At 39.7% G+C, this 13,010-nt stretch overlaps 1 protein-coding gene across 1 annotated transcript in view; it reads left to right on the top strand.

The window, feature by feature from the left end:
- LOC145394432 (alpha-L-fucosidase-like) overlaps positions 1-11,154 on the top strand; it is a 30,712-nt gene extending 19,558 nt beyond the window's left edge. The window contains exons 6-9 of the mRNA XM_080268296.1: positions 1,763-1,903; positions 2,242-2,404; positions 2,712-2,844; positions 11,023-11,154. Of these exons, the coding sequence (XP_080124422.1) occupies positions 1,763-1,903; positions 2,242-2,404; positions 2,712-2,844; positions 11,023-11,154 (569 nt within the window). The remainder of the gene's footprint in view (positions 1-1,762; positions 1,904-2,241; positions 2,405-2,711; positions 2,845-11,022) is intronic.
- The last annotated feature ends 1,856 nt before the right edge of the window (positions 11,155-13,010 follow it).

Raw genomic sequence — 13,010 nt, 5'->3', positions numbered from 1 at the left:
CAATATAGCTTACTGTCTCTGATCCCCCTACACCGGCAAGGAGCACTGGACTCGTAATCCAGGCAGGAAAACAGTAGTGGTCAGTGGGTGGTGGTTCTGATGTTTTCAAAAACTGTGCTTCCATGCTGTCACCCATCCTAGGCTGACTCTTTCGCCCTTGTCAAGTGGCTTTTTCCATCTGGCTGGAAGCTTACCCTCACTTAGTCGGTACTGAAGAAGGGTGACCTGACCCGGTCTTCTCTCTCCCAGTTGATTTAATTTATTGTGCTTCTTAAGCCTTTCAGCCCACCATGAACTGTAAGATTTGAAATACATTTCTTCTTATAATTTTTCTGGCTGCCAATACTGATTCCATCAGGGACGCTACACTGGTGATCTTACATTCCGCACAATTGCCTGTAACTTTCCTCTTTCTGGATTTCAGTTCAATACTTGCTATTGTTCTTTTCGTCGGGCATATGTTTTTAATTTCCAAACTGCCCCCCTACATTTCCTATCTCCTTTCCTGTGCTTTCGTCTTACTTATCCTTTCCAGTCGCCACATAGCTGTTAAAGATGGTCACTGTTCTTCCTTGCGAGCTATGAGCCATGATATTCACGGTTCTGTCACCAGCTTTGTTACACCTATTGATTTACTGAGCTTAGCATGTTATGTTGACAGTTCCATCCTTCTTTTGAGTATCCGTATCAATCCGTATAAGGTTTCCTGCAGGACCAGACCTTGTCCTAAGAGGAAGAGTGATAGCTGGAATTTCTCCCAGCATATGCTGCTCTGAAAGGGTGTTTGTTGCTTAGTCGTCACGATTCAGACGCTGCCTGAATGCCATGAATTAGTGCTGATCTCTTCCTCTGGCCAAATCTGCAGGCTCAGGAAGGGAACGCCGAGAATATTGTTTTATGTGTACACAGCCGAGAATTCCTTAACGCAGCGTAACGTCATGATAGTTGAGCAGAAACTCACATGCCTCTCTATGGAATGAAAGGGAGACAGAACTACTAGACTCCCAGAGTGTAACACAGCTCCCTCCCAGTAAAGTATCCAGTAGTTGTACAGAGTCTCTAAGAATGACCTGAATTCCTAATGGTATAACTACTGGTCTACATCTCACACTGCCCAGGTACTATCTGGAAGGAATTTCTGTAGTAATGACAGTGCCAGTGACAGCTGAAGTATTGCATTGGCTGTTTTGTGTGTGTGTGTGTGTGTGTGTGTGTGTGTGTGTGTGTGTGTGTGTGTGTGTGTCAGAGTCTGTTTATGTCATCAACAATACCCACAAGGGTGACAACGACCAAATGAATGGACATGCTGCGAGAATGAAATTTAACACTTTCGCTGCTACAAATCTTATAAAATTTAATCTGATTGACGTCTGACAATTAAAGACAACAAAAGATAATTTACCGTAGTTAGACTCGAACCCTGAATATGGGTACTTGAGATCAGGAGGCTGTAGTTTAACCCCGGTCTGTCTGGTCGGCCACAGGTAAGCAACTGCTTCTGTGGTACCATCCAGTACAAACATACACCGTGTAGGGAAATGGCACCATCTTGTGGGAGACTGTACCTCACTCGGGTCTGACCAGGGTCCTTCTCCATGACCAGGTACAAGGAAATATGAGGAGACATGGCTTCCAGGTGGGCACAGCAGCTGCTTTGCTCCACCCAGGGTTCACAGCACCACAACATACAGTATCGTCAGGAGATAAACACTGCAACCACTGACCCACCATTCTAGTGATGTATTTCCTGCGTGTGTTGCAGGAGTGTTACAGCCACACAAGTGGGAGAACTGCATGACGCTGGACAAACAGTCGTGGGGGTATCGACGCAACGCACCGGTCACTGACTACCTCACTATAAACGTAGTCATCTCAGAGCTGGCTTCGACTATTAGCTGTGGAGGTAAACATGCTTAGTCTCAATGTAAATATAATATTTCAGTAATGTGAGTGGATATTGAGTGACAAGCCAATGGATTTCAAATTTCCCAGAAATTACTTGTTATGCCAGGTGGTAATCAGATAACTAATCCATGGGGTAGAAGAGAAAAAATGTCCTTGTATTCCCTGCATTCTTAAATGGCGAAATGGGAAAGGGTAATGTGAATGAGGGATCCCACACCATCTGTTCTTCCCCTGGCAGGCATCCAGAAAGCCTCGGATCTGGGTCCTGTAGAGATGAGAGTAGGTGTTCCATTCTGCGAGTGTTTCTTCATGTTTTTATACAGATATTTATTGCAGGTAATATTCTGATCAACGCTGGTCCCACACACGACGGCCGTATTCCCGCCATCATGGAGGAGCGGCTGAGACAACTTGGGTGGTGGCTGGGGGTGAACGGCCAGGCGGTGTATGAGTCGAAGCCGTGGACGCACCAGAATGATTCCCTCACGCCAGGTGTATGGTACGTGCACCACATGTATGGACTACCATAAGGAGAATTTTGCTATCCCTTCTCGGTTGGCTGACTCAATGGAAGGTGTTACGGGAAGTATTTTATGTGACAGTAATGAGAAACACACAACAAAAGAGTATGAGAAAAGAGGATGCTTTCTGTTGTTTGGGGAGGAATTGACTATGAGCATTACTGACTGAAAGAGTTTGGAAATATTTGTCATGTTAAGAGAGAGAGAGAGAGAGAGAGAGAGAGAGTAGAGTGTGAATAGGTGAGAATCTGCAGTGTCCATCTACTCGTGTCTCTTCCACTGCAGGTACACTCAGAAGGAAGGCACTGTGTACGGTATAGTGCTGACGTGGCCTCCAGGTGATGTGCTGGTGCTGGGATCTGTTCTACCCACACCATCCACACACATCTCAATGCTGGGATATCAGGGTGCACTACAGGTATTTGCTAGCCTCTGTGTGTGTGTGTGTGTGTGTGTGTGTGTGTGTGTGTGTGTGTGTGTGTGTGTGTGTGTAATCACGACACACATACATCAGTACCTCTCTGTCGCAGCTCAGTACCTTGCCCTCTCCCTCTGTCATTGTTTACATTATTATTACTATCTTCGTTTGCGTCTGTCTTCGTGTCTTTGTATCTGTTACCAAACGCCATTAATTGCGCTGATAAAACCAGCACATGAGCTTAAGATAGGTAGCTTCTGGGGACAAAAAGATCAACTTCCTGAGATCTAGTATAAATTCACATGATCGGGTTGTCTGGCCAGGTATATTCAGTGGGATGTTTTGGGCGTTTTTCGAAGTTTGCACTGAATTTCCTGATTACAAAAGGAAAATGACCCGTGTCCCACGTCCCTCTTGTCCTTAAGGAATTCTAAGATAAATTTTGAGAAAGCCTGTATGTATAGCCCATACAAAATTCCGTTCGTAGAAAAATGTGGTGGATATTTTCTTGCCAATCGGGATTAGGGATAGGAGGCTGTTTCAGTTCCTCCGAACCCACATTGTTTCTGTGTTACCAGTTAGTTTCTTTAGCCTTTCTGCGTCTACGGCCATGATAATTTCGTTTTTCTTTATTTTCTACTTTAAAATGAAGAACTGGGTGGAGATCTTTTCAGGTGCGTGTTGCCCATAGTGTGTTGATGATCTTGCTTTGAGGCAGAGACATCCTCATGCAAATATTCGGCACCAAACCTTGAATGCCGTAGCCGTGCATAGTGAAGGCGGGTTACACACACACACACACACACACACACACACACACACATACATATATCCACAGACACCTGCACACATATGTACAGTTATTTATTTATTTATGTATGTATTTATTTATTTACTGTATATACATTCATAAAGTCCAGTAAAAGATTATTTTTTTTCCTTGGGAGATATTTGTATAGGGCAGTATTGATGTTATACACAGTGTTGTGTATACTACACGAGCGGCATACAACATACATACATACAGGAGAAGGAACACGTGAATAAAAATATTGTTTAATGTTTATGTTTACTAATTAATGGTATATTTCATTTATAAATTGATATTCTTAAATTAGTTCTTGAAGATTGACTACAGCTTTTTAAATATTTCTGTTTTGGCAATTACTGATATTTGTCATGAAAAGTGTGTGTGTGTGTGTGTGTGTGTGTGTGTGTGTGTGTGTGTGTGTGTGTGTGTGTGTGTGTGTGTGTGTGTGTGTGTGTGTGTGTGTTTAAGATTGACTAAACACATTTCGCCAGTTATCTGGATTTTCAAAATCTTGCACTGTAACGATAGAAGGCTGTAAATTTTTATCCATTTATTCAAATTATATATTCAAAATTAGCTGCAAAACGCAAAATTGCATTGATGTGATTGGCTGTAGTGGATGGAAATATAATTCTACAGCGGAGACTTCAAATCTGTGGCACCGCATCAGCCTTCCTAAGAGATCATATTAATCACAATGAAGGTTCATAATTATGTAAACATAAACTTAAGAAAATTCGCAGACAGAAACAATAAACTTAACATAATGCCCTTCTGTAAGTACAAAAGGATGATTCCCCATTGAGAAAGACCAGAGAAAGGTGCTTCATAAACAAATTCACACCACAACTGAACACAGACCTATGAATCACTGACACCAGTTTGAACCTGAAGTTTCAAACATATCAACCCTTTCCAAACTACCATACATAAATATGGAATTTCGAATCCGAAGCTTCAAGACTCTCATTTCACAAGGGACCTAACCACTACAAAACGACTCTTGGTGATACTAAAGCCAGTGGGCAGAGGCTATACAGCAGTCAGCCTCAGGGAGAAGCCTTCTCCTTGCCAGTATAAACCTTTTATCTTGAGAACATTCAGATAATTGGAGAAATGCATTTAGTCAATTTTCAAGTAAATGAAAAAAACTTTTTGTTCTATCTATCTATTGCCAGACGCCATAATCCCGCAAGGGGCGGCCATTTGACTCTGAGTTGTTTGTTTTACGGGGAGGGGCACTAACCCTCCACCAACCCACTTGTTGACACGTAGGGAGCACGTGTGGTTTGGTTATATGGTTACCACCCAGCGTTGTAAATGGCTTCCTGGCTTACAGGAATCCATTTGACTTGTCACTCATTGTAAAGCCACCTGTAAAGGAAAGAAAAGCAATAAGAAGTGACAGGAAAGATGGGAGAAATAGGAAGAGAGGAGGGTAGGCACAGAAAAAGAATGATAAAGGCTAAGGAAGAAGTAGGCAGCACTACATCAAGTGAGTGGATGATGGTCGCCACCACCTACCACTACTTTTTGTTACATATCACTAATTACCAAAATACAAGTATTACATATCACTAATTACCAAAATTCAAGTATTACATATCATTAATTACCAAAATAGAAGTATTACATATCATTAATTACCAAAATACAAGTATTACATATCATTAATTACCAAAATAGAAGTATTACATATCATTAATTACCAAAATAGAAGTATTACATATCATTAATTACCAAAATACAAGTATTACATATCATTAATTACCAAAATAGAAGTATTACATATCATTAATTACCAAAATACAAGTATTACATATCATTAATTACCAAAATACAAGTATTACATATCATTAATTACCAAAATACAAGTATTACATATTATTAATTACCAAAATACAAGTATTACATATCATTAATTACCAAAATACAAGTATTACATATTATTAATTACCAAAATACAAGTATTACATATCATTAATTACCAAAATACAAGTATTACATATCATTAATTACCAAAATACAAGTATTACATATTATTAATTACCAAAATACAAGTATTACATATCATTAATTACCAAAATACAAGTATTACATATTATTAATTACCAAAATACAAGTATTACATATTATTAATTACCAAAATACAAGTATTACATATTATTAATTACCAAAATACAAGTATTACATATTATTAATTACCAAAATACAAGTATTACATATCATTAATTACCAAAATACAAGTATTACATATCATTAATTACCAAAATACAAGTATTACATATTATTAATTACCAAAATACAAGTATTACATATTATTAATTACCAAAATACAAGTATTACATATTATTAATTACCAAAATACAAGTATTACATATTATTAATTACCAAAATACAAGTATTACATATTATTAATTACCAAAATACAAGTATTACATATTATTAATTACCAAAATACAAGTATTACATATCATTAATTACCAAAATACAAGTATTACATATTATTAATTACCAAAATACAAGTATTACATATTATTAATTACCAAAATACAAGTATTACATATTATTAATTACCAAAATACAAGTATTACATATTATTAATTACCAAAATACAAGTATTACATATTATTAATTACCAAAATACAAGTATTACATATTATTAATTACCAAAATACAAGTATTACATATTATTAATTACCAAAATACAAGTATTACATATTATTAATTACCAAAATACAAGTATTACATATTATTAATTACCAAAATACAAGTATTACATATTATTAATTACCAAAATAGAAGTATTTTAGAACCTTTAGTTAGTCTTCTGATAGTTGAAATAGATTAATAGTTTTCCAAACACATGCCATTAACGGCTAAAACAATAAATATTTTAAAATCATTTGTAAACATGCTCTTTATATTCTGCATGTTTTTTGCTTTTCATGTATTATTTAACACTGAATACTCATTCTTTATGACGCTGAAAATTGCGCAGAAATGGGTATGAAAATCACAAAGATGTTTACAATGTACCTTATTTTGATTACTGGCTCTGGTTGCCAGTTAGGTTATTACCTCCGCCAAGGAGGTTAGGTTTTTGCCAGTGTTGGTTTGTTTTTCTGTCTGCCACCAGGATTACTCATAAAGTTATGAACAGATTTGGCTGTTTTTTTTTTTTTTTTTTTTTCTTGAGGGGTAAGGTATGGCCCAAGGAACAGTCCGTAAGATCTTGGTGGTGATCTAGATCATCAGCCGGATCCAGGAATTTTGTGTGTGTTTGTCCACACGATATCTCCAAAAGTTCTATATGAATTTCGATAAAATTTTGTGGAAGGGTGGGCCATGAGCCAAGAAAGAATTATTTGAATTTTGTGGCGGATCCGGAACCTGATCCGGATCCTGCAATGGGCTTGGCAGAGGTATGCGCTGAGTGCTGTCTAGTTTTATTTGTAGCAGTTACAGGTCGTAAGCAGTGGCAAGGCATTTCCTTTTCCTTGACTGTTTCTAATTTTTTAATGCACAAGTCCTTTTTTTAACAGAAAATGAACTAGTGAAGGAAAACAAGTTAAATAAAATAAAATCCATCCACCAAATTACAGGTGACCCGTTCTGTGAACGATCGGTAACAGTTGGACTTAAACTGCCGTTGGTGGAAGTTTGGGGGGGGGGGGAGGAATAATCTGGGGAAGCGAGTTGCAAAAAGAAGCAGTTCAGAGAATAAAGGAATTCTGATAGGCAGAAGTTCTGCAGTATGGCAGTGTGACAGTCCAGTCATGAGCGCTACCAGATGCCCAAGCAGCGCGGGGTAAGGATGCAACTTTGTCTGGGCATATGTCATAAAAGTATTTGTAAAACAATGAATGGGAGGCAACATTCTGTCTTACGTGTAACAGAGGTAATTCATTTGTAATTGCAAAGTTATTCATTATTCTTATAGCTTTGTTCTTAATTTTATCCGTTTGTTTTAGTGCAACCTCTCCACATTCACTCCACAGGGATGAGCAATACTCCAGCTGAGAGCACAAAAGACTAGTAAATTACAGTCAACTGCCTGTCAGTCAAGAAGTTACGGACACCCTGCAATTTAATCCAGGTTTCTTTGAGGTGGCTTTTACAGGTGATCAAATGTGAGAGGTATAACTGACGTTATTGTTAAGCGAAACACAGAGAATTTCAATACTTTAAGAGATGGGAATATTCACTGCATTGAAGGTAATACAGGAAGCAGGGAATACCTATCTGTTATGTATATTGGATATGTTTTTTTTTTTTCTAGGATTAAATGAGACAATGTTATTTTGTCCTCAGTCAGTGATTTTAGATAAGTCTTGAGTTGTGGAGACTGCTGTGCTGAGTTAGAAGTTAGAGATGTCAGAGTTTGTGAATGCGCGGTAAATTGTAAATGAACTGCGACGCGTTGAGTTATCTGTATGAGTGAATGAGATTGTGGGTGACAGACAAGAAATCATTAATACTCGTATAGATGAAGAACAGGGTTGAAGCCAGGACTGATCTTTGTGGCACACCGGTATTAACTGAATGGAAATTGGAATATATATCATCTGTCTTTACTTTGAGGCTATCAGATGAAAACAATGATGATAGGCCGTAGCAAGGGAGTTGGATAACAGGGAACGGTGCTACACTTCCAGAAGCTTTCGAGATATCAAGGGCTACTGCATGAGTTTCTCCATGCTGGTCAGTTGGCTGATGGACTGTATGAGTAATGAGACCGAGTATATCAACAGTGGATCTTTCTCGGCGAAAATCATACTGTTTGTCACTAATTAAGTTATTGGATTCAAGATGTTTACAGTGTCCCTATTAATGACAATCTCAACTACTTTACTAAGAGAAGATGTGATAACTATGGGTCTGTAATCAGAGGAACTTCCTTTCTTTGGATTTGGGTGGATTCTTTCCAATAAACAGTGAATTAAAAGTACGTAAACATTGCCGGAATAATTTAGCTAGAACAGGAGCAAGTTCTGGCGAATACTTTTTCAAAACTATTGAGGAAATTCCATGTGGACCTGGAGCTACGTTGGTTGACAGAATATTCAGGATAGTGTTTAAGTATCTAGTATGTATCTTTAGTGGAGCAATTTAGGGAAAGTCAAGTTCTAGTGCACGAACGTTCTGACAGATTTCCTCCAAAATAGAGTTTTGGCAAACGTACAGGCAAGAATGTTGGTTTTTCCATGGGAGTCATTTACACGGACAGTGTTTACTTCTGAAGATTTTGGTGGAGGAATGGGTGATAGACTTCTGAAAGTTACTATTGAGAGAACTGAGAGTTGTCCAAAATAGTCTGTCATTAAGATTACTTAATAGCTTGGACGCTTGGTTGTGAAGAAAGTTTGATTTAGCAAGGTTTATGACTGCTTGTGCGTGGCTTCGAGCAGTTTTGAAGTAATTAAGGGGTTAGGTGTTTTTTTTTTACTCAAAGTAACAATTATATGCTAAAAACTTTTGGGCCGTTACTCTGCTACAGTTGCAGTCGAGTCATTTGGGGAGTCCGATCTTTTAGTAAATTGTTGACAGGGCAAGATGAATTCCACACCAACTTGTGTTCGGTCTTTTATATGGGACTGAACAGAATTGATGTCAGTGGAGGAGAAGGACTGCCATGGAACAGCAGCTAGATTATTAATAAGTCCTTCCCAGTTTGCACTACCAAAATGCCATCTTGCCACCCTGACTGGTTCAGAACTGGGAGGTTCGGGGCAGATGACGAATGATGTTTTAATGAGATTGTGGTAGGAGGACCCAAGTAGTGACAGTACCTTATCCTGTATCGATCTAGGTTATTATTTTGTGAGGAACAGATCCATGAGATGGGCACTACGATCAGCATTATCTGGTATTCTGGTTGGTTGTTTTACCAATTGCGTGAGATTAAACGATTCTGCAAACATATCGTATTCTTGACTAGTACCGTCAGTTCTGGCATAATGAAATGACTGTTCTGCATTATGGACATTAAAATCATCCAGCACTGTAACTTCAGTAGTAGGGGTGATGTAGAAACCTTCTCTCTAGGCCAGCCGATGATGCATCTGTTGCATGTACTTCAGTCGGGACAGCGAGTATAAAATCTCCCACATAATAACAGAAATTTTGCCACCAGGTAACAGATCAAAGAACTGTCAAAAGTTTTTATCAGCAGAAAGGTTACCAGTGAATGAATTTCATTGTGTCAGATGCCTAATGTCAGACTGATCTATTCATCTCAATAAGAAAGTTAAAAACTCAGCAGCATGATAATATATTTTTAATATATTGTTCCCTATAGAGCAAAATTAACCAGAAGCACTCGGAGAGTAGGCTGCCTCACCCACGCCCTGCAGTTTTTCAAAGGGTCGAACATTTGACTTTGCCTTGAGGTCTGGTCTTTGGACCGGTTGTTCTAAAGAATTTATTTCCTTCATCTTTGCCAGAACTTCATCCTTGCCAATAGGAGTGGTCCAGATCAGATCAAAACTCTTCAGCCTGGCCTTCCCCAGTGACCGTGACCTCAATCAAAGTTCCAAGTCCTCGGCTGACCCTTTGTGCTTCTGTTACGTTGTGTCACCCTTTGTGCTTCTGTTACGTTGTGTCACCCTTTGTGCTTCTGTTACGTTGTGTCCCCCTCGGTGCTTCTGTTACGTTGTGTCCCCCTCGGTGCTTCTGTTACGTTGTGTCCCCCTCGGTGCTTCTGTTACGTTGTGTCCCCCTCGGTGCTTCTGTTACGTTGTGTCACCCTCGGTGCTTCTGTTACGTTGTGTAAACTAAACCAAAACTACTCGAGTTATATCGTCAAACAACAAACATTGACCTATAACACTGATCTTTGATTTTAAAAAATCGAGCCACTTCATTTTAGCCATACTCTCAACACTATCATCAAATTTGGTCTAAATCTGTTCAAAGGCTTTCAAGTTGACCTTTCCATCAGACTTTGACCTTTGTCCTGTTTTTCTTTAAAAAATACAAGCAAATAAACAAATCTGAAATCAATTCCCGGGAAAGTCTTCAACTCTTCCAAGTTTGATCTCAATCGTTTAAAAGCTTTTTTATTATTTTGTTGCCACATTAACACACACACACACACACACACACACACACACACACACACACACACACACACACACACACACACACACACACACACACTGAAAACAATACATCAACGCTTCATTCTAAGCAGGTTGAAAATGTCTGTCGTGGCAGCTGACAGCCCAGCACCATCCCGTCTAACCTCTTGCTTTTCATGATAAAAATTCAGGTCAATCTGTATAAAAATTTGTCAGGCAGGAACAAGATTAAATTAGAAAATGAAATAAAGACCAACCCATACCATCTCATTTTTCCATCTGCAGTTCAAGCCGGTGAAAAGTGGACTTCAAGTGGCGTTTCCAAGAATGTCAGAGGTGGATGGAAAGTGGGCATGGGTGCTGTCGATGCAAGGGGTCCAGCCAGTCACCAATCGCATCATTCCCAACGAGGAGTAGCCGAGTGGACCCACGCTGCATGGCTGGAAATTATTGTCTTCCTCTATTAAACTCTTGAATCCAATTGCAGTTTTTCCTTGCTATTTTTTTGCTCCCATAGACTATTTTATTTTTAATCTTTTTTCTAGGAAGCTATATTCAACAAATGTGGTCTATAAAATCTAACCTTTCCAGCTTGAAGTTTGTATGAAATGGGAAGAATGAAATGCAAGGAGTCCATTCAACCACCAGCCACATCACTCCTGCGGCAGAGTCCACTAACGTAACATGGATGGGAAGATTCTGTGTTCATTTCTACTACTGTTTCTTGAGAGGTTGGAAAGATGGTTGTAGAATTCTGGTGTGTGTGTGTGGGGGGGGGGAGGCAGAGTTATCGTAGCTCGTGTTTCTCGTAAATCGTGGAGTTGTGGTTGAGGCGTGGTAGGAGATGTCAGTTTAGGCCTTCTCTGTTCCGTTATCCTCTTCGTATTTTAAGTGGGGTGGTGAAATAGGCACACTGGGGTCGATGGAGTTCAGTGTGAGACAGTTACTTGAATAAATGTTTAAGAGCTTGGCGTGACCCGTGTATGGTTAGTAGCAGTTTGTGCTGGCTGCGGCCCTCCTGTTTACTCTCACTCTCCTACTCCCTATTGTTCTCTGGCAATCTCGTTCTCTCTCCTTCTCTCCTGGCCGTCTCTGGTTCTCTAACTGGTTCTCTCTCCTGCTCTGTCTTGTGATCTCTCTGGTTCTCTCTCTTGTTCTCTCGGGTGCTCTCTCCTTCTCTCTGGTGCTCTAACCTTCCGACATGTGATATCGGACTTATATCCTCCTCTGGCTTCCGGCTAAAGAGTGTGGGAGTACGTGTGCGAACGTATGTGAGTGTGTGTGTGTGTGTGTGTGTGTGTGTGTGTGTGTGTGTGTGTGTGTGTGTGTGTGTGTGTGTGTGTGTGTGTGTGTGTGTGTGTGTGTGTGTGTGTGTGTGTGTGTGTGTGTGTGTGTGTGTGTGTGTGTGTGTGTGTGTGTGTGTGTGTGTGTGTGTGCGTCATGTTTCCGGCACATGATCAGAGGTGTTTGGCATTCTTGATTAGTCTAGGCAAGGGGATGTTTAGTTGTCTCTTCCTGGAGTACTTCAGACATAACTACCTGTTTATATATTGTTATCTATAGCTATATAGTTACATACCGTACTTACACATAGTATTGTGCCATACCATATTTTGCCTACATTGCTGGGCGGCTATGTGCCTGTGGATGATGGGTCTGCTCGGCAAGACAGACCAAGTTTACTGAACAACAACAAACTAAGTGGTAGGTGGTGGCGATCATCATCCACTCATTTGATGTTGTACTGCCGATTCCTTCTATGTGGAGACTATACACTACGTGAAAACATAATGGTTTTCCTGTAACCAAAGAAACCATTTACAATGCCGGTTGGTAACATATAAGCCAATAACGGGGTGCTGGGCAGCCTAATACCGTGCCACTGTTACCTGGGTGGACAGACAAATGCTGCGTCCATCCAATAGCCAAACCTCCACACTCTTGCCCGCGCCTCGCCACTGCAATGAGCCGTCCACCGCAAGGCAGCAATGGTTCACTGCACTGGCCGTCCCTGAAGGGGTAGCTACTTGTCTACGGTGGATGGATCTACTTGAACAAATCTACTACTGCTACTTGAGTGTTATCTCATTACTGAAACCAAAGCATTAACGGCGGTCAACATGATTTATATATGTTATTTCTCCACCAAATCTTTCATAAGAGTAATTCATCATACTGTAAATAAGTATTATAATTTTCCCAATATGATGCTTAAATATTAATCTCGAACCCCAGCTGTGACTTAAACACGATATTTTTTTATTATTAGTTTC

Source organism: Coenobita brevimanus, chromosome 27, assembly GCF_032717465.1.
Source record: "Coenobita brevimanus isolate Jiangsu-jjx chromosome 27, ASM3271746v2, whole genome shotgun sequence".
Taxonomy (NCBI): domain Eukaryota; kingdom Metazoa; phylum Arthropoda; class Malacostraca; order Decapoda; family Coenobitidae; genus Coenobita; species Coenobita brevimanus.
This window is presented reverse-complemented; position numbering and strand designations above follow the sequence as displayed.